This window comes from Tursiops truncatus, chromosome 13 (genome assembly GCF_011762595.2).
Source record: "Tursiops truncatus isolate mTurTru1 chromosome 13, mTurTru1.mat.Y, whole genome shotgun sequence".
Lineage (NCBI taxonomy): Eukaryota > Metazoa > Chordata > Mammalia > Artiodactyla > Delphinidae > Tursiops > Tursiops truncatus.
In genome coordinates this window covers 23,990,615-24,018,572 of record NC_047046.1, presented here as the reverse complement: position 1 = coordinate 24,018,572, position 27,958 = coordinate 23,990,615, and the positions used below count along the sequence as shown (strand labels likewise).

At 44.5% G+C, this 27,958-nt stretch overlaps 1 protein-coding gene across 10 annotated transcripts in view; it reads right to left on the bottom strand.

Moving 5' to 3' along the window:
* DEPDC5 (DEP domain containing 5, GATOR1 subcomplex subunit) overlaps positions 1 to 27,958 on the bottom strand; it is a 92,992-nt gene that overhangs the window by 51,701 nt on the left and 13,333 nt on the right. For 5 of the 10 annotated variants that reach the window (XM_073790324.1, XM_033837263.2, XM_033837261.2 and 2 more), the window contains 16 exons: positions 25,153 to 25,231; positions 24,218 to 24,279; positions 21,555 to 21,624; positions 21,074 to 21,146; positions 17,035 to 17,138; positions 16,305 to 16,379; positions 14,672 to 14,830; positions 13,818 to 13,879; positions 13,603 to 13,676; positions 12,751 to 12,820; positions 12,520 to 12,556; positions 11,529 to 11,649; positions 8,823 to 9,043; positions 5,007 to 5,210; positions 3,014 to 3,149; positions 1,926 to 2,023 (listed from right to left, as the gene is read on the bottom strand). In XM_073790324.1, coding sequence (XP_073646425.1) covers positions 1,926 to 2,023; positions 3,014 to 3,149; positions 5,007 to 5,210; positions 8,823 to 9,043; positions 11,529 to 11,649; positions 12,520 to 12,556; positions 12,751 to 12,820; positions 13,603 to 13,676; positions 13,818 to 13,879; positions 14,672 to 14,830; positions 16,305 to 16,379; positions 17,035 to 17,138; positions 21,074 to 21,146; positions 21,555 to 21,624; positions 24,218 to 24,279; positions 25,153 to 25,231 — 1,645 coding nt within the window. The remainder of the gene's footprint in view (positions 1 to 1,925; positions 2,024 to 3,013; positions 3,150 to 5,006; positions 5,211 to 8,822; positions 9,044 to 11,528; positions 11,650 to 12,519; positions 12,557 to 12,750; positions 12,821 to 13,602; positions 13,677 to 13,817; positions 13,880 to 14,671; positions 14,831 to 16,304; positions 16,380 to 17,034; positions 17,139 to 21,073; positions 21,147 to 21,554; positions 21,625 to 24,217; positions 24,280 to 25,152; positions 25,232 to 27,958) is intronic. The other 5 variants (XM_073790325.1, XM_033837260.2, XM_033837265.2 and 2 more) reach the window with 1 other exon arrangement.

Below are 27,958 nucleotides of genomic sequence, written 5' to 3'. Positions count from 1 at the left end.
GACACGAACAGAGCAGGAGGATGATTTGAAGGCTACGGTGACAATCGTGGCCAGAAATGACACGGGTCTGAAACAAAGCAACGGTGGTGAGAATGGAGAATGTGGCCCAGAGTCAGAAAAGGAGGGGCAGGTGGGCAGGCGGGGGGGACAGCAAGACGTGAGCTCAGCTGCCGGTAATTAAGGATGAGGTAGCCGGGGGTCATCCAGGTGAGGAGGCCCGTCAGGTAGATGGACCTATGACTCAGGAGCCCAACAGGGAGAAGGTGAGCCCGAGGTGCAGGGGGCAGCAACCGCTTTCCCAATGCATGTGCACCAGGGAACTCTTAGCTCAGAGGCCTCTAGGATGGTGTCATTTGAGGATCTTCCACACCAATCGCTGAATAAGGATTCTTTGCAACTTCCTGCTTTTCCCCAGACTAGATTGTAAAGTTCCAAGACTCGTCTTCTGAGGAATCTTCTGGTCTACGTGAGCTACCCACCCCAGGCCCGGAAGCACTCCACGACCACTGTGGGCAAATCCTGGTGCTGTTACCACCTGAGCCCATGGTTCCCCAGCTTCAGGTCACCAGGAAACTCGCTCAAAGTGTGGTCCCATGAGCCCCAGAGCAGCCCTCCTTGGTACAACCTGACCCCAAACAGCCAGGAAGGTCAAACTCTGGGTTCCTGTAAAATGGCTCCTTCTTTTAGCAAAACAATAGAAACGTTGCCTTTAGCGTATTCTGAAGGTACTTTAAAAGAGTCTGGTAGACAAGTAACATTTTTAGCCCCCTGAGTACAGGGATAAAAAGTATCTTACTCACCCCCAAATTTTTATTCAATTTGTTTTCTCATTCAAAATAATGACAGAAAAGATGCACTAGAAATAGGAAGGAAATAAGGATAATCCTTTAGTAATTCTCTCACTGCCAGTCCAGTTTCCGAGCCTTAGCTATAGGCCTCTAGAAACGTCGCTGGCTGAATCCACCCGTGAATGGAGGAAAACTTCATTCACCAACTTAACACAACTTCACTTTCATTACGCCTTCCTTAAGCCAAGTTCCACAAATGCAGGTTAAGTGATAGAAAACTAAGACACAAAGTAGCAGCACCATTTTTTCTTTCAGTTTTAATGTTTTTCATATTCATTTTGTATAATTATCTGCCCTTTGAGGCTTTCCAAAATCTGCCCCCCACCCATCCAAATTCATGTTCCCCTACCCCTGTAAAGGCTCTCTGAACACTGCTGCTGAAATCACAAACAGCAGGACACCTGGCTACTGGCTTGAGCGATTAGTGTAACATCTCCACACCTCTGGGTGCTATGCTGCCGTATATGTAAAATATACTTAATAACCTACTCCCTACTGGGATGATCGCGTAAGATAACAGATATACAAGTGCTTCCAAAAGCATAAACCCTGTATTAATACAAGTTCCTACTCTCCCTCCACTTAGAATCCCTTACCTTCTCACTCTCCTCCTGACCAAATTCTACCCCTTCGCGTCTGAGATGCGTGCCCACTTCTGTAGGCAACAACGTCACCCTTCTCTTCTCTGAACTCGTAGCTGGAACCACACTGTTCCCTCTGGGTCTCTCCTGATTGTTTTTATGGGGGTGGGTTTGCCCACACACACACACATGTAATTTAAAGCTCTCAGGCCTGGTGTTGCCCACTACAGTGATCTCATAAGCAGCCCTCAATCATGACTCACTGACAGTCCAATGATAAATGTGTTCTTGACCAACACGTTCTCGGCTAAAAACGTAAAGTGCAGCCCATTTATAATTCCATGCATTATACAGCACTGCTTCTAAATAGGTCACCCGAAATTGTGGCTGAAATGATCCGGAAATAGACATGGCCCTGCTTTTCTGGTTCCCACCTCGCTTCTAGGTGTGGGCCTGCTCTGAGCATCCCCACTCTGTTACCTCTTGGGTTGCTTACCTGCACCACTGCTGCTGAGCAGGCTGACAGGAAGCTCTTCTGTTCCAGTGAAGTTCAAGAAGGATGTGCCATCGCCAGGCTGGTGGGAAGCGCTGTGCCTGCAGAGAACAGAGCCCAGCCGCCTGGCTTAATGTGGATCATCACCTCTTTTATCCTGCTCACCCTGTCTCCAGGGGGTTTTCATCAAAACCAGGTCTGAACATTTGGCCACACAGGCTGGCAAACACTAAGACCCATACCATGGCCGCCAGGCTGCGGGGCTTGGAGTGTGTGCCAGCTCTGGTCTCCTGCCCTGGCACCCCAGCTGCTTCCCCACTGCCACGTCAGATGCCTGCCCCCTCCGTCCTAAGCCTCCCCTTGCTGATACCCACAGGACAACGTGAGGTGCTTGAATAGAGGTACCAAGTTAACCTGGGAAAGAGGTTATGCCCTGCCTGTATCCCTCATCCATCCCATGGGATGTTGGGATGACTGAAAAGGGATCAAAGATGGCTCTTTGCAAAGGTAACAGATCACAGCAACAGCGGGTAGTGTAGCATGGACTCGAGCATGTCAAGGCTTAAATGACTTTCTTCCTAGGCTGACTCTCCTCGGATGCCTTGTAACACATTCAGGATCCTGGTTTGAAAAGACTTGTTTCTATAAACACAGGCCTTGGTTTCCATTGCTTTTAGCATCAACTTCTTCTAAACCCAACAGTGGAATTCCTCAATGACCAAAATGACAAAAGTCATAGACTGACTGCCCAAAACACACAGCGGGAACCACCTGCCTTGGAACTCGTTTTCTCCCATGACTGAGGATTAGGAGAAACTCATGTCTGAGGTTGACAAAGCGTGTTTTGACTTAAAGCAGAAGCTAAAGCAGGGCCTGGGGAACATCTCTGGCAAAAGCATCTCAGGCTATTTGCTGTGCACTGGCCTGGTGGCAGGGACGACGCTGACAAAGGAAAGGCCCGCACGCGTGCACACGGTGTCTCCGAGTCTCACGAACGTGACGTTTCGCGGGCAGTCTATTCTGCTGTTGCCCTGGGTGCCCGAGCGCGTTCTCGCAGTACCTCCCACCCAGTACCCCGTGCCCGGCCTCACCTTCCAGTGGCTTCATGGTATGCCAACTCCAGCAGCTCTGCAGAGGAGTGGGTCGGGTCCCTCTGCCCGCTGCCCTGCAGCTCTGCCATGTTCTGTCGGGTCTGGTGATGGATCTGGATGGCCTCTCCAGATGGTCCTGCCCAGACAAAGATCCACTGAGCATCATTCCCCCGACAGCCAGTGCTGTGTACTTCACCTCAACCTTCCTTCCTTCCCGCTGCTGGGACGCGGGTGATTGAAAGGCGACCACACCACAGAGGCATGTCCTGTCTGTGACCCTCTGGCTCCCAGATGGGACATCGCCTCTTCCAAGCAAGGCTCATCCTCCTGTGAGGCTTCAGTCTAAAAATATTTTGGGGTCCTCTGTCTCGCACATGTCAACTGAGACACAGTAAAGAAAGATAACAGTATGGGAGACAAGGGTCCCTCCCAGGAGGGTCAACATGGGCGAAACGAGAAGGGACACACGAGAGAAACACCGATGACTCTGTTAGTACCTGAGATGATAACAGCTCCTACTTCAAGAGCAGAGGACGCACAAGGGCAAAACGGACATCGAGCAGGAGCTAAGTGAGAATTAGTTGCGTCTACGGAAACATGCTTCCTGGAGAATGATAGGTTTCAGAGCTGACTGTCCAACCAGGTTAGCGGGGATTGAAGAAGAGGGTATTTGGGCAAACCCCAAACGTGGAAGAGGCAAAACACAAGCTGGAGGCCACAAACTCGCTTGGGAAAGAGAAAAACCTCTGAGGATGGGGGTGAGGAGGCGGGAGGTGGGGAGCCTGGCAGAGGAGGGCCTCGGCTCTTAGAGGGCCAGGTGGGCAGAGTATTTAGTAAACACATTTAGCTTTAGCAAAGCATGGGTGATGGGGGTGAGGGGAAGCACAGAAGCAGGAAGAGCTGACGGTCATGGAAGAAACATCAATAGTTCTCGTAAGAGAACTTGAAGGGAGCCGGTGGGGATGATGATGGGGAGGAAGGGACACCAGAAAGAAACAGGTAAGGTGACAGATTAGGATAGAGATAAGAGGGGCAAAAAGGGGGTTGGGAATGACCCCCAATTACAGCCAAAAGAACCAGATTCATTGCTCACTTATTTAACTTGTAACTCCGAAAGCAAATACCAAAGAAAATAACTAGACACTTGCAAGCATTCAGCAGGATGGCTTCATGAAAACACCCAGGAGGTTAATGTACCTGTTCCTCCCCTGCCCAGTAACAGCCCATCAAGCTGAAGTTTAATTTTAGCCACAGCTTTATAAAACCTTACTGTCATCTTCTTTAGGACAGAACACAGATCAAAAAGGATGAGCTCGGAGAAACAGTGAATTTGAAAAAAAAAAATTTATTTTTTAGTTTTGATTGGTTTTGAACTTTATTTAAATGGTATCATACAGAAAGTACACTTTTATGGCAGGCTTCTTTCATTATGTTTGTAAATTTAAACATGGTTTGGAATATGGCTGTAGTTTGTTTTTATTTCAGCTTCCCATTATAAAAAATAGAACTCGTTTATTTTAAGCTTTTTTTCCCCCAATTTATTTAAACTAAAAAAGAGAAAAAGAAAAAAAAGAAATTGTTCACCCATTTCTCAAAAAAAAAAAAAATTTTTTTTTTCTGCTGTCAGAGACCCTGAGAGGAAACAAAGTAACATAACTCCGTGTAACCAAGACTGTAACACTGACATCCAGAGAGTAAGGAAAGGAAGGAGTGAACAAGAAGAGGGACATTCGTCTCAGGAAAGAAAGCAGGTGGCAAAGCACAGTCCCTGTCAAACAGAAAAAGGAGCCCTTGGGTCTACACAGCTGGCTAGCTACAAAGTCCTCAAGGATCCTCACAAGAGCCCTGGGACAGACAAAGTGGGCGTGGCCACCCCATCTTCCAGGTGGGGCACCACAGGTGCAGAGAAGATGACACCCTTGACCAAGGCCACTCAGGGGACGCCAGGACTAGGAGTTCCCAGTCAGGGCTCTTTCCCGAGCGCCCAACTTACCCACAGGAAAAGTGTGCATCCAGCGCCTCCTGTTGGACGTAAGCTTCATGGGCATCCGCGAGGGTGCAAAGGGGTTGATCAGTGCCCGCTGGGGCATGTATCCCCCAGGTCGAAAGTGCAGCATGGACTCTGCGCTGCCCACGTGGAACCTCCCCGGCGCACTGGAGTCCCGCTGTGGTGGCTCCATCATGTTCTCCAGGACATCTGCCAGTTACCGTGGGGTGGGGGAGGCACAGAGAGAAAGCACAGGGTCACGGTGAAAGCAGAACTAGGAGGACAATCTGCGGAGGCTGACAAGGACCTTGGAGAGCGTACATGTTAGGGAACGAGGGAAATGAGTGAAATCGCCAAACTATAAAGGAATGAAATAATGGGTTTACTTTTTAAATACCTGGGAGAAGGGGGTTCTGGTTCCTAAATTACTGGCCCAGTGAAGCCACACCCAAACCTGATGGGGAGGACCACACATTGCCTGGAGACCTTAGATGTTGAGCTGGATGCAATGACTCAATAGTGGGTCTTGAGTTGTCTCCCTTTGGGGATGGGGCGGGTGCATTCTGCATGTGGGAGGAACAATACATGTAGATATTTGGTGACCAGAAGGGCAGACCCTAGCAGAGATAGCCAATGTGTTCACTAGACCTGTTTGATTTTCCTCTGAGACACACAAGGAGACTGTAGTTTCCAGTCCCTTTGCACTGGGGCCAAATAACTGAGTTCCAGCCAAGAGAACACAGGCAGAAGTGACATGCTCCACCCGAAGGCCTGGACCACAAACCTCTCCACGCATGATCTCCATTCTCCTCTGCCCTGCTGTGGAAACTTTGGAGACCAGTGTTGATGACCATGGCATCCCGGGATGGAAGGACCATGGGGCCCTGAGTGACTGGGTGGATCAGAACCCCCTCCCATTAATGCAGTGGCCTGGAACATGAGTAAGCAATCAAACATTACTGTGTTAAAAAAACTAAATTCTTGGGAGAAAAGAATGAAGAAATGGATGCATCCAGCCTTGACCAGGTAAGGAGATGGCATGATATTTAGACTCAACCTGTCCCATTCAATGGCAGACAGGTCCCTAACCTGAGTAGATCAAAGAGCTGAAACCTACAACCAACTCTGTTGGTGAGCATCCCATGTTTACTAAGCAAACACCCAGGTTAGAAAGTGGGTCCAGCAGATACAAATTCCATGGCATCAAGGAATGTCTTGTCCACCATTATCTACCCAATTCCTACCAAAGAACATGGTACATAGTAATATTTAATTCCTCAAGCCATTGTGCATGCAAGAAGAGAACATTCATTTCTCCATGAAAACTGTATTTTTCACTGTAAATTAATGAAATTGATGGTCCAATTTATCAAATAAGAAAGAATACAGTCTAGTTAGTTATCATGGAAATAAAAGGAGAGAACTCAACTTTAAAAAAGGTGAGTACACACTTTGAAAAGGATAAGAAATAGGACTAAGGGCTAAAATGGGTCAAAAATATGGGTAGAGGAAAGGGGAAATGTTTCCTATGCTACACTGGGTAGGTGGATGGGTGAGAAGCCCTAAATATAACAGAGAAACTGGAAACAAAGGCCATGTGGATGGCATTGCCTGACACCGTTCCAGTGAATTGCTTTTTGGCTTTTCCAATAAACTCTCACATATCATTAAGGATGTTGAAATCAATTCTACCATTCAGATAACTTTTAAGAAAAATTGTTTTCAGGGGCTTCCCTGGTGGCGCAGTGGTTGAGAGTCCGCCTGCCGATGCAAGGGACATGGGTTCGTGCCCCGGTCCGGGAAGATCCCACATGCCACGGAGCGGCTGGGCCAGTAAGCCATGGCCACTGAGCCGGCACATCCGGAGCCTGTGCTCCGCAGCGGGAGAGGCCACAGCAGTGAGGGGCCCTTGCATCGCAAAAAAAGAAATACTTGTTTTCAAAGCTACTTGGATTGGGACTTCCCTGGTGGCGCAGTGGTTAAGAATCTGCCTAACAATGCAGAGGACACGGGTTTGAACCCTGGTCCGGGAAGATCCCACATGCCGCCAAGCAACTAAGCCTGTGTGCCACAACTACTGAGCCTGCACTCTAGAGCCCATGAGCCACAACTACTGAAGCCCACGTGCCACAACTACTGAAGCTCGCACACCTAGAGACCACGCTCCACAACAAGAGAAGCCAACGCAATAAGAAGCCCGCGCATCACAACGAAGAGTAGCCCCCGCTCACCGCAACTAGAGAAAGCACACATGCAGCAACGAAGACCCAATGCAGCCATAAATAAATAAATAAATATATATATAATTTAAAAAAATAAAAAGCTACTTGGATTAAGAGCAAATTTATCTCCTCAGAGGAGAACTGGCTTTTAGAATAACAAAGGTTTTTAAAGGATTAATGTGTAGTTTAACTTTTACTACAGACCCTTCTAAGAATATGTTTAACAGAATGGGAATATAACTGTCATGCAAACTCAGAAATTTCCAGAAGGTGGGAAAAAGCTAACCTAGAATTTTTTTTTTTTTGGCCGCAGAGTTTGTGGGATCTTAGTTCACCAACCAGGGTTTGAACCCGAGCCCTTAGCAGTGAAAGCGTGGAGTCGGGGAATTCCTAGAAATCTTCAAATGTATTAAAATTCTTTTGAATACTAACCCTAATTAATGTAGGTGACATAGGTTATATTCTATAGTTGTGTAATTAAATATCTCCTTTCTCTTTCAGAATTTCCTTTTTATACTTTGAACCAGTTTAAAAAAAAAAACTTTTTTCAGCAGTCAAAAGATTTCTGGCTGTTGGCTCAGTGTCTATGGTGCCTAATGAATGAAAGATGAAAGCGCCCTGCTCCTCGGTCCTCAGGCCCCAGGAGTCACCAGCTTCCCCTTCAAAGTGCTGGGAAACACCCCTCACCCTTTGGGAATCCTTCCAGGGCAACAGGAGGCAGCTGTGTGCACACAACAGTCCTAAATCAGTGATTAAAAGTCAGGAGGGCTACTCCTCCATTTAGAAAACATTCTTGAAATATCAAAATTATGGAGGAGAATGATTAGTGGGAGGGTATGGCTCTAGAGGGGTAGCAGAAGAGAGGCCGTGAGGATGGAATATCTTAATTGTGGTGTGGTTACATATGTCTACACATGTGCTAAAACTTCACAGACACACACACACCCACACACACCCACAAATGCATGTACGACCAGTGAGCTCCGAATAAGCTCTGTGGATTGTACAAAGGTCATGTTCCTGGTTTTAATACTGTACTAGTTATGCGAGATGTTATCACTGGGGAAAATGAGTGAAAGCTACACAAGACCTCCCTGGATTTTTTTTTTTGGGCATTTCCTATAAATCCATAATTATTTCACAACAGAAAGTTTTCCAAACAGGCAGGAGGGGGCTGTATACTTGAGTTGCAGATGCCACTGGATGGGTAAGATAAGATATAGGAAAAGCAGCACCTGTGCTCCCTGGGCCATGCCAAGTTAACAGGTCACTTGAAGTGGAATAGAGGAAAGAGGCTGTTTTAAGTGTGGCTTGAATGGAAATGCTAAGGAAATAAGTAAACACTTTAACCTTAGGCCTAAGAAAAGCTCTACCTTAACATATGGAAAGGTAGACATTTATAGGGAAGAGAGAAGAAAGGGCAAAGATGAAAATAGTATAACACACACACACACACAAACAGCTAAGGCCATTCGTACTCACTGCACCTGCATGGAAATAATTAACACATGGGACTTACAGCCCACACCTATCCATAGTCCCGCCCATCCCCGCTACAGGAAGGCGGCTATCCCCACCCTGCCCAGCCCTGCCCTCTGACCTCGAGTGCTGGTGTAGCCCAAGGAGCTGCTGACTTCATACTGGTGCAGGTGGGGGTGAGGGATCATCAGGATGTTGGCGCTCCTGCCCAGGGAACTGTCGTCAGAAGCCTGGCTCCTCACCTCCTCTGTGGGCAGCGGCTGGCCAGGCAGGGAAGGGCTGGATGAGACATCACAGGAGCTGGCGCTCTTCCGACTGTGACTCTCCCGCTCTCGCACGGACCTGGTGGGTAGAGACCAAGTCACACCAAGCGGGGGGTGCTGTCCGACCTAGAGTTACAACTCCCAAATGGATCCCCAGCCTGGGCTACATGGGAGGCCAATAACGAAAACCCCCAATGGGATCTCCGAGGAGGTAATGTAGGAGGGACTCTGCCCTGAGCAGCTGGAGACGTCGTGGAAGAAACGGGGGAGATGACTGACAGTCATCCAATGGCCGGAGTCCCAGGATCAGAGTTGTAAAGAAGCAATTGCTCAGCCTGACCCCACCTCATCCCACCATCAAGCTCGTGTCACTGAGAATGGGGTTGTGAACCGATGTCACCCAAGAGGAAACACACAGCACAGCCTGAGATGTCTTCCGGCATCAAAAATTGAATCTAAATCTAACCAAGCCTCTAGAGATAATTGCCAGTTTACAGCAGATTCAGAGACAACAGGAAAAGTTAAATGTCATATGGAAATAAACAAAGGAAGAAAGCAAGACACTCTGCGGTCACAGAAAATGACATAAGAGAAAATGCAACATGTGCATCTTCTTCAGATCCCAACTCAAACTAAGTAACTGTAAAAATCACAGTTTTGAGACCTTTGGGAAATCTACAGAGGGACTGGCTATCAGGGATATTAAGGAATTAGTGTGAATTTTGTTACCAGTGACAAGGGTACTGTGATCAGATTTTTTTTGTTTTATTTTTTATTTGTTAGAGAGACACATGCTGAAATACTTACAGGTTTAAAAAAAAAGAAAAGGGGGCTTCCCTGGTGGCGCAGTGGTTGAGAGTCCGCCTGCCGATGCAAGGGACACGGGTTCGTGCCCTGGTCCGGGAAGATCCCACATGCTGCGGAGCGGCTGGGCCCGTGAGCCATGGCCGCTGAGCCCGCGCGTCCGGAGCCTGTGCTCCGCAACGGGAGAGGCCACAACAGTGAGAGGCCCGTGTACCGCAAAAAAAAGAAAAGGATACCTGATATCTGTTTTAGAATACTCAAGCGAAATTTCAAATGTGGGAGAAGTGATAAAACAAGATTGACAACACACTGATAACTGTTCATTTCACTGGTCTGTTTGAATGTTTCTTTAATAAAAATTTTAAAAAACGTATGCCCTTATTAAAACATGAAACTCCCTGAGGGGAAAACCTCTGGAAACAGCAGGAAGAAGGATCAGCAGGAGAGGAGCCCAATGGGGTACAAAATTTCAGAATGGAAGAGTCAGCAACCGCCGATAGGGCCACCGCTCTGGCATCAGAGCTGTTCTCTTTCCACCTGGAAGGATTTTAAGGGAGAGCTTAAATGGAACATGAAAATAGATCCCATGGGCTGACTACACTTTTCATTATTTCAACAGTAAATATTTAAGCGCCAGCATATGCTCAGCCCAGCGTGGGGATAGAGCACAGATTAGGGCACAGTCTGTGCCCTCAAGGAACACAGCCTGAGTCTCTGAGACACCAGGTCTTGCCGTCTTTGATCAGAAGAAAGAAAACCAAGGATCTTGGACCATGAAAGGGTTCTTAGACACTCAGAAGAAAAGCACCGCCAAGGCCCTAGGCAGCATCTATGTGCAGGGGAGCTGCTGTTAACAGCACTCACTGTGAGCTCTAAGCATTCTCGGGACCAGACATCAGGATGGGATGAGGGGAAAGGACAGAAGAAGAGCACGTGGCCACTCTAAGCCCATTTGTCACAATGTGAAGAGACGGAATATTCCTCCAATCAGTGATTCTTCCAATCAAAGCACACTTTCCATGTCTAAGAAATGTGGAAAATGGACTCGCGGTACTTGGTCAACTAGGGAAAAAAATAAGCTAGAGCTCTGTTTCACATTTCATTAAAAAAAAAAAATTCTATATAAAGAACTAAGTATAAAAACCAAGACCGAAAAAGTATTGGAAGAAAATACAAAAGACACGTTTCTAACCTTGGAGTGGGGATGGCTTTCTTACACAAGACCCAGAAATGAGTACGTTGGTAAATCTGACTATATCACAATGAAAAACTACTACATGACCAAAATACCATGGAGCAAATTTTAAAAACAGGAATAAAGAAAGAAAAGTCTCTCGCCCTCTGGGAATAATAAACCTAAAAGAAACTCTGGGCCCTGGGATCGATTGGTTGATCAATCTATATATTTACCTATCTATCTATTATTTATTAGTGGCTGCCTATCTATCTATCTATCTATCTATCATTAGTGGCCTCCCAGTGAAATGAAAATTCCAGAATTCACGAATTGCTTCTCTTGGCTAGAAAAAGCAGAATGCTCTCCTTATGAGGGGACAATACTTCATAGCAAACATAGCTAACAAAATGGCTGGGCCAGAGAACCAGAAAACAGACTCCTTAATGATCCACATACTATGGCTTCCACTTGGCTAATTTTAATTTAAGATGTTTTCAAGGTTGCTCTCATGCAGGTCCCTACTGGGCCTCAGGTTTTCCTAATCAGCTTCTACATCCACCCCAAAGTGCATCTGGCAGAAAACCTGCAGGTGGCGAGGCGCTGAGCCCGGGATGGGCCTGGCAGCCTGAAGACTTGCGCGTCATAAGCATCGTAATCCACTTGGATGGGAAGGGTGTTCTCAGATTCTTTGGGAGTCCCCAGAGCTGAAACACACAAATAATACAAACTGTCCTCAAAACACATTTCAACAAGAGGCCTTCGGATGGTCTTCATGAAAATCTGCAAGATATAGGTCATCATCACCATCTCCCCCTGAAAAAAATGGGATAATAACCCATTCGTCAGGTTACTAAGATTAAATGATTTATATGTCAAAGCGATATAGAGATTACTATTTACTAGCATTAAGTAAAGGCAAGATGATGGCAGCATTTCCTTCTGTGATCCCACTTTAAAAATATCATCTTGGGCTTCCCTCGTGGCGCAGTGGTTAAGAACCCACCTGCCAATGCAGGGGACACGGGTTTGAGCCCTGGTCCGGGAAGATCCCACATGCCACGGAGCAACGAAGCCCGTGCGCCACAACTACTGAGCCTGCGCTCTACAGCCTGTGAGCCACAACTGCTGAAGCCTGCACACCTAGAGCCCGTGCTCCGCAACAAGAGAAACCACCGCGTTAAGAAGCTCGCGCACCACAACAGAGTAGCCCCCGCTCACTGCAACTAGAGAAAGCCCGCGAACAGCAACAAAGACCCAACGCAGCCAAAAATAAATTAATTAATTTTAAAAAAATAAAAATATCATCTTAATGTGTATATTTAGTCCTTTAAAACTTTCCACCCGATCCCTACAATTGACCTATGGAAAAGAAAAATAAGGTTTTGTTATCACCCATTTTGCAGCTGACAGGACAAAAATATACAGGATCACTAAGGGACCTTCCAAAGATCACACAAGGGGAACTCTGGTCTCCCAAACTTGGCTGTGAATTTTTTACGCAACCTCACAAAATCTTGTTGCCATGGGTTAGGTGACTCTTTCTAAAAGTGATGAAAGGAGAAAAAAATACTCACACGTATCACGGCCATTTTTTGCTTTCTCAGAGGCAGGCTGCAAAATTAAATAGAGTTTATCACTCCTGGGATTTGCTTTGTTGTTTATTTATTTAATGCAGAAAACTATAAAGTACTAAGACAAATTTCTCAAATGCTATTCATGACCACTGGGGGATAGGAGGTTTCTTAGGCCCAAAATAACAACATCAGTGACAGTCCCTAAAGGCTCTGCTGGTGGGTGAAACCTACCTTCTTTCCGGCCAGTTTTATTCGTGGGGTGAAACTATTACAAAAGAGCTGGCTTTTGGATGTGTAGAAACTGCAAAAGAAACAGACAGGGTCATTCATCTAAACCCCTTTCTTTCTTTTTTTTTTGAATTAATTTTTTTTTTTGGTCATGCCACACGGCATGCGGGATCTTAGTTCCCCGACCAGGGATCAAACCTGTGTCCCCTGCAGCGGAAGCGTGCAGTCTTAACCACTGGACCGCTGAGGAAGTCCCTAAACCCCTTTCATTTTAAACCTCAAGACACAGCTGGAATCCCAGCCATGGATCAGCCCTCCCAGGAACACCTTTGTCTCAGGCTTCACTGATCTTCCCAATTCTTTCTTTTGTAATTACTACAAAACATTAATTATGTTTTAAAATATTGTTCTATTCCTTTTTTTCCTATAAATTGTCTCATGTGCGCTAGTCCTGATTCCTAACTGGATTAGAACCTCCTCCTTGAGCTGAAATTAGCAGGAACACTGAGGCCTGGTCTCATGCGAAGAGGAGGCATGGGGATTTTTCTACAAATGGAGAGGCCCAGGCCCTGTGCTGGTCCACTATGGTCTGCGTGAGTTGGGAACAGGGGGAATTGGGAATAGTTGTGGAAATAAGTCCTTCAAACTTGTTTTTATGTTTTTCGCCATAGACTGTTCTTATGTCACAGCCATGGCTTTGCATATAGAGATGCTTTAAACAAATGTTAGAACTTTGGTTTCCACATTCTCGTCACAAAAGATTTTGTAGTAAGAACTTAACAGGTTTGAACAAAAAAATGGCAAGGAAGCTAATGGAATCCCTGATCCTCTACGGCAAATCCAGATCTCACCCACCTGTGGTTTATCCAGTGAGGGATATTGTAGTCGTCACCCAGGCGAGAGTCGCGAGGGCCGCTCCGATTGTGCAGCTGAAAGGGAACAAGGCAGGGCCCAGGTCAGCTGGAAAGCAGGTAGGGCCCGGAACTGTTCCAGCTTCTCTGATTCTAACTATTCTCAAGATCACCCTGCACTGGAACCTGGCTTTTAGTGAGCACTGCAAAATCAATCACCTTGAACAACGGGACAGCATGCAGTGGCTGCTCCCCCATGCACACCAAGTCCACACCGATTCCTAAAAAAGGAAAGACAGAAAGAGTTGGTGGGGGGGGGGGGCAGGCAGTGTAGAGATACGTATCCCAATCTATTAGCCGTGTGATTTAAGTGGGTCAGGGTACAAGGCACAGCTGACTTATTCTCCTCACCAGCTCTGCCCACGTGGTTAAGAAGTAAATAGGTGCATTTTGTCTGTGTCCTCTTTACCAAGTCCCACCGCATCTGCCACTAATCAGTGCTTGACAGCTTTTGACGGCCTTGCAGATCGTGATTTGTCAAACAGACCGCCAGGCCTCCATGACTACAGTTTCAAGGCCCGAAAGGAAAGGGAACCTTGTCATCTCAGTAAAAAGCAAAATAATCCACATCATTCAACAGAGTTTCTTTACTGGCCACCGGGATTTACGTTCCCAACTCCATCTTGTTGTTAGAACACAAATCAAATAGGGGGAGGGGGTGCAAGTTGGAGACGCACGGCACATCACAGAGGGAGGGCTGGATGATCCTGTGGCGCTTCCCAGGATGGGCTGATGGACGCTGGATCCCGGAAACAATCCCCCAAAGGGGTTCTCCAGCGTCAAGTATGTTTGGGAAAGTCAGAGTGCCAGTTATGTCCTCTAGAGATAAACAAGATACACTAACATATTCAAACTGGCAATTAGGAACTGTGCCGAACTGTGCATGACCCAGCATGTCCCAAGCCGACTGACCATGGAACTCTTTTTTGTCACCTGACATTACTCATGTCCCCAGATCCCGATGGGTAAGGGTAAATCAGGCTATAAACACAGCAGCGCCCTGGAAGCATTACCGTTATCTATCATCCGCTGCTTGGTCAGGATCATGAGTAGCCGGTCCACTTCGAACACACCCACCCCGGGCGTGATCACCACAGACATCTGCCCAGTTCGGTCAAAGTTGCGGTTGATGTAGTGCTTGTCAAACACTTGAAACAAAGTAAAAAGTCCTCCTGTGAAGATGCTACAGCTTATCAGAAACCAGCCAGTGGCAAGCGTCTCCATGCTCTCAGACCATTTCGTCCATGTTTCTGTTAGAGCAGTTGTCACCTCCCGGCCTGAATTCACTTCTGTCCTTCCCCTTCCACAGTAAGAACTGCTTGAATACAGGTCTATGTCCCTGTTGCCTTTGTTAATACCCTTCTTCAAGGCTGAATACTTGCCTTGTGTAGCCTTAAATATCCAAATTTCATGTCGCTAATTTAAACCATCCATAAATGGATCTGTATTGAAACTTAGAAGAATCAAATATTGATTTAAGACAATATTTGAGAGAGTTGACCAGAATCTTGTGATGACTTTTTAAATTTGGCAAGTTAATTCTTACTTCTTGTTTTTTTTTTTGGCTGTGCCATGCCACGCAGTTTGCAGAATCTCAGTTCCCTGACCAGGGATTGAACTTGTGCCCTCAGCAATGAAAGCAGAGAGTCCTAACCACTGGACCGCCAGGGAATTCCCTAATTCTTATTCCTGAGCTGTGCGGTTTTTACTATGGAAATTTAGTGCCATTCAAATGTGACAAAAAGGCTTACTAATAAAAGACCCCATGCTCTAGAATCCCTAGCACCTGAGTACAGACACAGGGGCAGGCGATACACACAGTAAAGTGACCACACACCATCTCTTCTGTCAGTTGCCAGTGATGGACAGACACCTAACCAGAGCTGGGAATATGGAATTCTAACCAGAGAGCAGAGACAGGGTCACTGGGAGCTGAACTCGTGTCTAGGAATTCCTGCTGCTGCGGTTCCCAGAGCCACCCTCATTCCCACCTTCCTCAACAAGGTGTTCAAGCCTTTTCTGGCTGCCCCAAGAGCCCCTGTATCCTTAGAGTAAACTTCCTTTTTTGTTTGAATTCAGTAGGTTTCTGTTATCTGCAAACAAAGTATCTCAGCTAACACATAAATGCAGGGAGAAACGTTTGGAAGAAATCACATCACGCTGTTAACAATGGTCCCTCTTGGAAGGGTCTGACAGTGGAGGGAAGGGGGAGATTTTCATTGTACTTGATATACTTCTCTAGTATTTGAATTCTAGGAACAATGGGCTCCTTCTGTAATTTAAAAAAAAAAAAAAAGTAAATTAAAAAAAATTACCTGGAAGCAACTGAAGGATGGAGTGGAAAATAATAAGAACGCAGTTTTTAGGAAAACAAAGGGCCCAAGGAGGACTTTCTCCAGCTCTTTACTCTTGGATCACCATGAGAAGCAGATGAGAAGAGGAAGTTGATTCCCAACAGAAAACCCAAGAGCTACATGGTGGCCATTAAAACCATCCAAACAGAAGTTACTGCTTTCAGTTAATCTGGGGGGTAGGTAGGTGGGGGCATCACCAGCTAGGTCTAGGTCTCTGCACATTAGTAAAAAGAAGGTCACAGCCATGTGGTCAGCAAGACATCCGCTCACTGTGGCTGGCGCCCTTACTCACCATTGAATGACAGATTGATGGCCTCTAGGTAGTTTCCTTGTGCTGAGGTAGAATTGTCTCCTTGAGGAAAGCCCTCTGAAGCAAAAGACACAAGAGAAGGAACAACATCTCATGAAAGATGGACTCGTAAGAAGCAAGTGGGGGGATTTCTCTGGTGGCGCAGTGGTTAAGAATCTGCCTGCCAGTGCAGGGGAAACAGGTTCGATCCCTGGACCAGGAAGATCCCACATGCCGCAGATCAACTAAGCCCGTGCGCCACATTACTGAGCCTGCACTCTAGAGCCCACGAGTCACAACTATTGAGCCCATGCGCCACAACTTCTGAAGCTCACGCACCTAGAGCCCGTGCTCCACAACAAGAGAAGCCTCCGCCATGAGAAGCCCGCACACCACAACGAAGAGTAGCCCCTGCTCGCCTCAACTAGAGAAAGCCCAAGCACAGCAACGAAGACCCAACGCAGCCAAAAATAAAATAAATAAATTTATATATAAAAAAAAAAGAAACAAGTGGAAGGTGCCTTGATCCACAGGCCCCTCCCCCTGCAGAAGGGACGTGACTGAACTTACTGCACATGCAATGACCAGCGGGACCCAACCAGACATAGAAACCCGGCCAGAAGCAGAAGCCATACTCAACACTGGAAGGGAAGCAAGCAGGAACCTCTTGGTCCCCCAGCCTCCATCTGACACCTCCTCCCCTGCCGCACCTTCCAGCACATAAATGCAGTACCTGCCTGTTCCAGTCGCACCAGCACTGGATACTGGATGAAGAGCTTTTTAATGGTCACGAGGAGGGAGGTCCACTCTTCTCTCCTCTCATTCTGCACCACCACCCTGAAAGGAGCACGATCACAAAATAGGTATCGAGCAGTGATGACACACAGGACATAGGGTCCCTTACTGGGTTCAAGGAAAGGAGAAGAGGGGACGCCTGGAGCTGGGGTCATTTATCATATAGCAATATGTAGTAAAGTCGAATGCCTTTAACAAACGTTAACAAAGAAATGTAATTGCATCAAGAGAGTGAAAATTAAAAATTGAAAACAAAAAATATAAAAACATTTCAAAATTGCCTAGAGATTATATAAATGCCCAGTGCTGTGCAGGCAAATGAACATTCTTACAGACTGAATTACAATTAGATAGCATATACGAAAAGCCTTAAATGAAAACATCCATATATGTGTTTTTACACAGACAGCCAATAAACATATCTAGGTCAGGGAACTAGATCAGTGGAAAAGGATGGGTGGGAATCTGCTTACTGTATACCTCTGAACCTTTAAAATTTTGAACCATGTGAATGTATTCCAAAAAATAAGTAAAATTTAAATTGAAGAAGAGAAAGATACAGTTCCATTTAATGTTAGGAATTTATCATAAAGAAACACACAGGATCCAGAATAGCCAACACAGTACTGAAGAAGAACAAAGTTGGAGGACGGACACTATCCAACTTCAAGACTTATATGAAGTTACAGTAATCAAGACAATGTGATATTGTGAATGAACAAATAGATCAATGGAACAGAATGGAGCCAGAAATAGACCCACACAAATATAGTCAACTGATCTTTGCCAAATGAGAAAGACAATACAATGGAGCAAAGATAGTCTTTTCAACTGGTGCTGGAACAACTGGCCGTCCACTTAAAAAAAAAAAAAAAAAGGAAGGAAGGAAGGAACAAGGAAGGCAGGAAGGAAGAAAGAAAAAAAGAAAGGGGAAGAAAGAAAAAAATCTACTTGCAGTCTACCAATCAACAGCATTGGGATCATCAAACTCTCAGGATCCATCCCAGAACTTACTGAATCAGAACCTACATTTTAACAAATTCCCAGGGATTCATTTGTACACAGCGGTTTTAGAAGCACTAGTACAGTGGACCACAAACACTAAAAAGGTGCTTTATAAATAACTCTACTGAGCTGATATTTAACATACTCTCTACAAAAAAAAAAAAAAATCTAGACACAGACCTTACAGCCTGCATAAAAATTAACTCAAAATGGATCACAGACCTAAATACAAAACATAAAACTATAAGACTCTGGAAGATAACACAGGAGAAAACCTAGATGACCCTGGGTATGGTGATGACTTTTTAGATTCAATACCAAACACACAATCCATGAAAGAAAAATTGATAAGCTGCACTTCATTAAAATTAAGAAATTTCTGCTCTGCAAAAGACAGTGTTAAGAGAATGAGAAGACAAGCCACAGACTGGGAGAAAAGACTTGCAAAAGACACATCTGAATAAATGACTATCATCCAAAATATACAATGGACCCTTAAAACTTTACAATAAGAAAACAAACAATACAATTAAAAAGTGGGCAACAGGGCTTCCCTGGTGGCGCAGTGGTTGAGAGTCCGCCTGCCGATGCAGGGGACACGGGTTCGTGCCCCGGAGCGGCTGGGCCTGTGAGCCATGGCCACTGAGCCTGTGCGTCCAGAGCCCACGCTCCACAACAGGAGAGGCCACAACAGTGAGAGGCCCGCGTACCGCAAAAAAAAAAAAAAAAAAAAAAAAAAAAAAAGTGGGCAACAGACCTGAACAGACACCTCTCCAAAGAAGATAGACGGATGGCAAATAAGCAGATGAAATGATGCTCCACCTCATACGCCATCAGGGAAATACAAATTAAAACAACAATGAGACAACACTATATACCTATTAGAAAGGCCAAAATCCAGAACACTGACAACACCAAATGCTGACAAGGATGTGGAGCAACAGGAACTTTCATCTGTTGCTGGTGGGAATGCAAACTGGTGCAGCCATTTTGGAAGACAGTTTGGTGGTTTCTTACAGAATTCTTATCATATAATCCAGCAATTGTGCTCCTTGTTATTTATGCAAATGAGGTGAAAACTTATGTCTACACAAAAACGTGCACATGGATGTTTACAGAAGCCTTATTTATAACTGCCAAAATTTGGAAGCAACCAAGACTCCTTCAAGGGGTGGATAGTACAGCCAGACAAAGGTCCATTATTGAACGCTAAAGAGAAATGAGCTATCGAGCCATGAAAAGACATGAAGGAACCTTAAATGCATACTACTAAGTGAAAGAAGCCAATAGGAAAAAATTACATATTATATGATTCCAACCATATGACACTCTGGAAAAGGCAAAATTATGGAGACTGTAAAAAGATCAATAGTTCCAGGGGTTGCGGGTGGAGGAAGGAATGAGTAAGTGGAGAACAGAGGATTTTTAGGGCAGTGGAAATACCCTGTAAGATACTATAACGATGGAGACCTGTCATTATTCATTTGTCCAAACGCAGTGAATATACACCACCAAGAAGCCCATTTTTTCATCTTGTTTGTTTTGGGTCTTACCCCTGGTCTGACTTTGCAATCCAAAGGGAAGTACTTTTAACACTATGATATGTGTTTCTCCAGACCCTTTTCAGTTTAGCCTGTTTTAAAATTGGACGTTCCTCTTTTTAAATTTTTGTTTTTAATAAAATCAAATATACTTTGGTAGAGAAAATAGCACTGTGAGCCTGCATGTACCTACCACTCATATCCAACAATTATCAAAGAGGATTACATCATTTTTAATGGGATGGCTGTATAATATTTTGTCAGTCTGAAATTCTACCATAATTTAATTCTTTATTGTTTGATATTTAATTTTTTTCTAATTTTTAAAATTATATGTCACTGTGAGAGACAGATACACAGTTATGCATCCCTGAGTGTTTCCTGCTTTTTTTTTTTAATTCAGACTTTTTTTAGAGCAGTTTTAATTTCACAGCAAAATTGAGAGGAAGGTACAGAGATTTCCCATATACTCCCTCCCTTAACACATGTTTCATGCCCCCCTCACCCAATTATCAACATTCCTCACCAGAGTGGTACATTTGTTGAAATTAATAAACCTACAGTGACACACCATAATCACTGAAAGTCCATGGTTGCCCTTATTCTTTAGGAACAAAATGTTTTAATATCTATAGTTTGCTCTTAAGTAAAATATAGCCAAAAACCAAATGAAGCGGGGCTTCCCTGGTGGTGCAGTGGTTAAGAATCCGCCTGCCAATGCAGGGGACACAGGCTCGAGCCCTGGTCTGGGAAGATCCCACATGCCACAGAGCATCTAAGCCCGTGTGCCACAACTACTGAGCCTGCGTGCTGCAACTACTGAAGCCAGCGCTCCTAGAGCCTGTGCTCCACAACAAGAGAAGCCACCGCAATGAGAAGTCCGCGCACTGCAACGAATAGCCTCCGCTCTCTGCAACTAGAGAGAGCCCGCGCATAGCAACGAAGACCCAATGTAGCCAAAAATAAATAAATAATTTTTTTAAAAAAATGAAACAAATATGGCATGATAATAACTGTTTAATCCAGGAATTGGGAATATGGGTTCATTATATTAATTCATTATTCTTTTCTGTGAGTTTGAAACTTTTCACAATAAAAAGTTTGGAAAGTCTAATTGCAATGTGGTATCCTGCATTGGATCCTGGAACAAAAAAGGTACATAAGCGGAAAAACTGATGAATCTGAGAAAAGTCTGATATTTAGTTCATAGCAATGTACCAGTCCTCATCTCGTAGTTTTGATAGATGTACCTTGGTTAGGAAATATTCACAGAGGAAACTGGGTGAAGGGTATATGGGAACTCTCTGTACTATCTTTGCTACTTCTCTGTAAACCTAAAATTATTCCAAAGTAAAAAGGTTAATTTTTTTTTTCTAAGTTAGGGAAGAAACAACCAAGGGAAAACAAAAGGCAAAAGCAACCCAAACATACTTATAGAAGTCTTCATAGAATCGCCCCTTGTGATCCTGCCTAATTGAGGCTCGGTTTATTTCAGGAAATTCATCTGAAATAGAGAAAACAACATATACAGATCAGATTAAAAAGAGAAATTCAGTTTCTCCGCTTCCCCCTTCTGGGTTGAAGAGTCGCATCACACACACACACACACACACACACACACACACACACACACACACACACACACACACACACACACACACACACACACACACACACACACACACACACACACACACACTTATGTATCTGTTAAGTTGGTTTTAAGATGAATCACAGCCCACAGACTCCTTGAATCTGCTAATGGACTGTGTCATTTTCCACTCTACCTTACCCTCTAACAGAAAAGATGGGACAGATGGAGCAGTGCCAAAGGAAAGAAAATGATAAGGAATGAATTGGGATGGGCGTGTGGAAAGCTTAACAAAAAAATAACTGTAGGAGACTTACGCACCAAGAGATTTTGCATCATAGAAAGTCCTAGAAAATAGGACCACTGTCACTTCATGACTACAGTTCTTCTCCTAGGGATGAGTAGAGAAAAAGAGGACTCAAGTTTATTCCATTTACTTTAATTCTGGGAGGCTTGGGGGCTCAGGCATTGGGTAGCATCATGTAATTGTAGACTGCGTAATGCAGTAGACACAGCTCTGCCAGAGTCAGAAGGCTGGGACTGACTCCTGCCTCTGAAACTACCACTACATGACCTTGGGCAAGTTATCTAAAGTCCTAGGAATGTGGAAGGTGTTTTGAAAACTGCAAATCACGGGACTTCCCTGGCGGTCCAGTGGTTAAGACTCCATGCTTCCACTGCTGGGGGTGTGGGTTCCATCCCTGGTCAGGGAACTAAGATCCTGAATGTCGCACAGCACGGCCATTAAAACAAACAAAACCCTGCAAATCACCAATAAGTTGGGGGTGCTGTCTCCCAGCTCTTGATTTGGCATAAAATAGATCAGCCCATTGTCAGAGGATCATGGTATTTGTAACTGCTTCATGGTGTTTTTTAATTTCTTCAGGACTGTGGTTTAGGGAAGAATGGAACCCATGGTGGTGGATGTAAGCACGAGACACTCCCACCTACTGCCAGGGCCATAGGACGAGGACTGGGTGCTGCTCAAGATGCACAGGTTGAAACCAAGGTAATTACCTTTGGACTGCGATGGGGACGAGTGAGAATACACATTTCCATGCAGTCTGGAGTTCAACATTCTACAAGTAGGGTGTTTACAGACGGCATGAAATTTGGCTTGCACCAGTGAGCCAGAAAGCTCAGTTTCAGTTCCTCCTGGGTCTTTGAAGACAACAGCCTATACTGACCAACCCCATCTCGAACTGAACTTACTAACCACACAATTCAGCACTCACCGTATAAAACAACATAATGAACATAACATGTCACCTTATATTCTTCCACCGATATCTCTCAAGTAGACAGAAATTCCTAAATACAAGCCACAGTACCAAGAGCAGACCTTCACTAGCCACCAACTAATTTATTGGACGCCTAGTGCTCCAAACACAGCTCCAAACTCATCTGATTTTGGTGTAAGTTTTACACAGGAAAAGTGCCTGACAGTGGGCTGGTGTGGGCATGAGAGCCTCTCAACTCATGTTTAATGGAGGAGGTAACATACAACAGTGGTGACGTGACTCAGGATTACAGAAACAAACAGGACGGCCCAGGAGTTACGACCTCAGGTGAGCACTGGATGAATGGATGGAACTGGATTAGAATCCTCGCTCTGCTTTTTCGGGCTATCGATCACAGGCAAGTTACCTAACCTCTTTCAGCTGTACTTTCCCTACCTGTGTAAGAGTGACAAGAGGATGAAGTGAGATAAGGAGGGTAAAACACTTCCCACAATACCTGGTATTTGCTCTTATATTTAGGTCTCTGATTCACTTTGAGTTAATTTTTGTATATCATGTGAGGTAAGACTCAAAATTCATTCTTTGGCATATGGATATTCAATTGTCTTGAATCCATTTGTGGAAGAAGCTATTATTTCCCTCATTGAGTGGACTGCACATTCTCATCTAAAATCAACTGACCATAGATGTATGGGTTGATTTTTGTACTCTCAATTCTATTCCATTGATTTACATAGATACCTTTATGCCAGTACCACACTGTTTTGACTACTTTGGCTTTGTAATAAGCTTTGAAATTAGAAAGTGAGAGTCCTCCAACTTTCTTCTTCTTTTTCAAGATTGTTTTGGCTCTTTAGGATCCCTTGCAATTCCACATAAATTTTAGAATATTTTAACAATATTAAGTCTTCTAATCCATGAACACGAGTTATTTTTCATTTATTTAGGTCTTCATTCATTTCTTTCAGCTATGTTTTATAGATTTTAGTGCATAAACCTTGCCCTTCCTTGGGTAAATTATTCCAAAGTATTTTATTCTCTCTGATGTTCTTGTAAATGGAATTGTTTTTTAATTTAATTCCCTTTAAAATTTTTTATTCCTTGTTTTAATTTCCTGATCAGATTGTTCACTGCTGATGAAACACAAATGATCTTATGTGTTGATTTTGTATCCTGCAACTCTGCTGAATTTATTAGCTCTAATAGTTTTTGTTTTTGTTTTTTTATGGATATTTGGGGTTTTCTACATACAGGATGTCATCTGTGAAGAAAGATAGTTTTGCTTTTGCTCTTCCAATCAATATGGATGCTATTTCTTTTCTCTTTTCTTTCTTCCTTTCCTCCTTTCCTTCTTTCCTCTTTCCCTCCTTCCTCCCTCCCTCCCTTCCTTCCTTTCTTTCTTTCTTTTTTCTTCCTTTTTTCTTTCCTACTTGCTTTGGCTAGAATTTTCAGTAAAAGGATGAATACCAGTGGTGAAAGCAAACATCCTTATCTTGTTCCTGATATTCTTAAGGTGGAACATTTTCGGTCTTTCACCATTGAGTATGATGTTAGCTGTGTGTTCTTCATAAATATACTTGACCATGTTGAGGTGATGAAGGTAATTTAAATCTAGAGTCTTATCAATTTAGACTTTAGCTAAGGTACCTCAATTAAATTCAGCTTAATAGAAAGAGTAAGTTTTTAAAATCTGAATTGAATAATGTTTACGCAATGAGATTTAGTGCATGAGAAGAAACGTACCTTCCATTTGGTAAAGAGATCAGCAAGGAAACCATTCACAGCTTTCTCAAAATACAGATCCCCTGAAAAGAAACAATAGAAAGAAGGTGGGAATTATCTTTATTTCTTGCTTACATTTTCTTCTCTCAGTAAATTAACAGGAATAGGACTAGTCAAAGAGAAGGTGGTACTGCTACATCCTAAAAGCATTTTCAACCTAGACTTTCTATGGAGCCAAATTTAATATTTACCTCACTCAGTAAGAGGTCATAGCTTCAAGGTAAAATACAAGATTGAAAAGCTTTGATGATTGAAAAAGACAGTGTATCTTCAAAATGAGAGAACCGTCTAACTTTTAAATATAATTATTCTCACAGTGACGCTTCCAGTTTGTTTGAAGGTGATCTGGTAGCCCCTGGGCCTTCACTAAATTACCATTTGCAGTTTCTGCTGTTCTTGAGTATCCAAGATGCCCTACATCAAAAATTAATTTGTAATTTTGCTAAACACAAATTAGAACTGCATGCACCATGAGGCTGGTGTGTCGGGCACAGTGTCCACACCTCATAGCAGCTTTACTGTACTCCACTTATTGTGTAGTAATTCTAATAAAATGAGACAAACTTGGTGATTTCTGTGAGTGATAGGACATAAGATGAAAGATATCAAAGAAGTGCTGGTTCCTGGCCATAGAGTCACTCCCTCTATGACTTTTGATCTATGCTTATAGAATAATTGAAGATCTGAGAATTCAGATTTTTCATTAATGCTTTACTACATTTCATGCAATTCACTAGATATATAAAATATTTATCTATTTCAGCATTTGAGGATTTGTTAAGATCTCAAGACATATCTTCAGAGAATGCTAAGAGATTGCTGTAAATGATACCAACTTGGGGGAAACCAGAAACTTCTCCCCATTAGCAGTTATGACCCGCACTTAGGAACAGTACCATAAATATCAAAATCCCACATTTCACAGCTCATCTGAATAAATATGTAAACCATAGCTGACGTAGAACGGAATACCACCTGAAAGAAACAAAGACATAATTGCATTAAAAAGCAATGATGGATAGAATTTCAGTTCTGCAAAATGAAAAAGTTCTGCAGATCTGTTTCACAATGATGTAAATATACTTAAAACTGCTGAACTGTATATTTAAAAATGGATAAGATGCTATATTTTAGGACTTCCCTGGCAGTCCAGTGGTTAGGACAAGGTGCTTTCACTGCTGGGGCCCGGGTTCAATCCCTGGTCAGGGAACTAAGATGCTGTAAGCTGCGTAGCACAGCCCAGGGAAAAAAAAAAAAAAGCTAAATTGTACATGTTTTTTACAAAAAAAAAAAAAAAAAAAGCAATGCTGGAAGATTTCTCTTAATTGTGAGACATGGAACTTCTAAAAGCAAGCTCCATCCCTGGCATCACAGGCCATGAGGGGAAGATTCTGTCCCTACCCTCTAGGAGCTCACGGCAGAGGATAAAGACATGCAAAACATTGCAACTATATACAAACATTCCTTGAAGCTTCCCACAAGAAACGTTGGAGAAGGGGCAGTGAATCTACTGGGAAAGTCGATGAGACCTCATTACAGAAGGAGAACTTGGGCTAAGATGCACCAGTTGATGAGTTGTTGATCTAATAACTAATCCACATCATACCCCTCTCCATACCCAGAATGCCTCCAGGAAAAGCCCTAGTGGTTTCCCTGGCCTGTGTGCTTTACCACAAAGCCCTTTCTTTACCCAGCCCTTCCCTCCTCCAGCAGACTTTAAAGAGCTTTGGTGGGAAAGCAAAATGTATAAAATGTGTAAGTTGCAGGCATCAATACTCCCTTTCCTTTTACATTTGCTCCTTCGAATCTTTTGTGTGCCAGGTAATTGAACTGATTATAAAGATTATCTCAAGTAAAAGAGCCTTGGGACATTAAGTGCCAGGAGGTATGCCAGACAACTTTGGGATATAAAGGTAAAAGACACAGTCCTTGCCCTCAAAGCGCTTGCAGTCTGGTGGCAAGGCAGGTAAGAAACGCATTCACCGGAGTGTGACAAGTGCTGATATAGATATATGTCCCAGGTGCCACGGGGGCACTTACAGCCTGGTGCATCCAGGGAGGCTTTCCAGGAGCAGGGAAGCCTGAGACTAGTGCTGAGGGATGGATGAGAGGCTTGGGAAAGGGGGAAGGCGAGGAGCAAGCACCGCAGGCGGGAGAGAGCAGCACGCAAAAAGACACGGAGGCAAGAGAGCACGCTGCCATGTTGGAGGGATGGTGAGCGGTTCCCGTGGCTGGATGGGATGGGGGGCTACATGGGAGAAGTGACAGATTAGCTCCAGACTCAACCGCCTCCCCTGATTTTTCCACTCGGCTGTCCAGACATCTCACAAACTGAAGTTCCCCTGAACGACTCCTCCCTGGCCTTCTCCATATGATAAATGGCACCGCCATCTCTCCACCAGCTGCTCAATTATTCCTTTCTTCACTCTTCACACCCAACACATTAGCAAGTTCTATGGACTCGACCCCAGAATGTTTCACCAATCTGCCCATCTCTCCCCTGCTCCAGTGCCCAGCCTAGCCCACGCCACCACCTTCTAACTTCCTAACTCATCTCTCTGCTTCCACTCTTGCCCCGACAATCAACTCTCTGCTCCAGAGCCAGAGGGGCTGCAGCGGGTACTGTGGACGCCTAGCCAACATCCTTCCTTTCTAAGTCAGAGGAAGCTGATTCTATTCTGGGAGGCAAGGGACCCGCCAAGAGACCAGACCTCCAGGCATGCTGAGCAGTTCCACATGACTCAACCCTGGTCAGTAAGGTATAAATGGAAGTGTGTCCTGAAAGGAAGCTGACTCGGCTGGAGCGTGCCCCGTTGTTGTCTTTCTTCCCTTCTTCCCTCCTCTGCCTGGCATATGGATGTGGTCACAGCAGCTCCAGCCAGACCACGGAAGCCCAATCCTGATAGGCAGAAAAGGAAGGCAGAAGGGGCCTTAGACCACCAGTAACTGTGACGCTGTCACACCAGCCATAATTTGCCTACCCATGGACTTCTTTTATATGAGAGAATAAAGCTGACCTTTAAGTATCAATTTGCCACCGTAACTCTGGGAGTTTATTTTTTTTATACAGTATTATTTTTTTTAATAAATTTATTTATTTTTGGCTGCATTGGGTCTTGGTTGCTGCATGCGGGCTTCCTCTAGTTGTGGCGAGTGAGGGCTACTCTTCGTTGCGGTGCTCGGGCTTCTCATTGCGGTGGCTTTTCTTGTTGCAGAGCGCGGGCTTAGTAGTTGTGGCTTGCGGGCTCCAGAGTGCAGGCTCAGTACTTGTGGTACACGGGCTTAGTTGCTTCGCAGCATGTGGGATCTTCCCGGACCAGGGCTCAAACCCGTGTCCTCTGCATTGGCAGGAGGATTCTTTAACCACTGCGCCACCAGGGAAGCCCACTTTGGGAGTTTTGTTCAACAAAATCCAACTGAATGAATAAGTGATCTCTTAAAAGCGTAATTCAGGTATCATTCCCCCACTTAAAATCCTTCAATGGGGAATTCCCTGGTGGTCCAGTGGCTAGGACTTGACGCTCTCACCGCCATGGCCCCGGGGTTCAATCCCTGGTCAGGGGACTAAGATCCCACAAGCCGCTCAGTGGGTAAGCATGTGCCAACTTATCATGGTCTTTATAAGCCATACTTAAGAGTCAATTCCCAGAAAACTGGGGGAAAGATCACTGTAAAATACCAATGTATGCCCAGTAGAGTGGC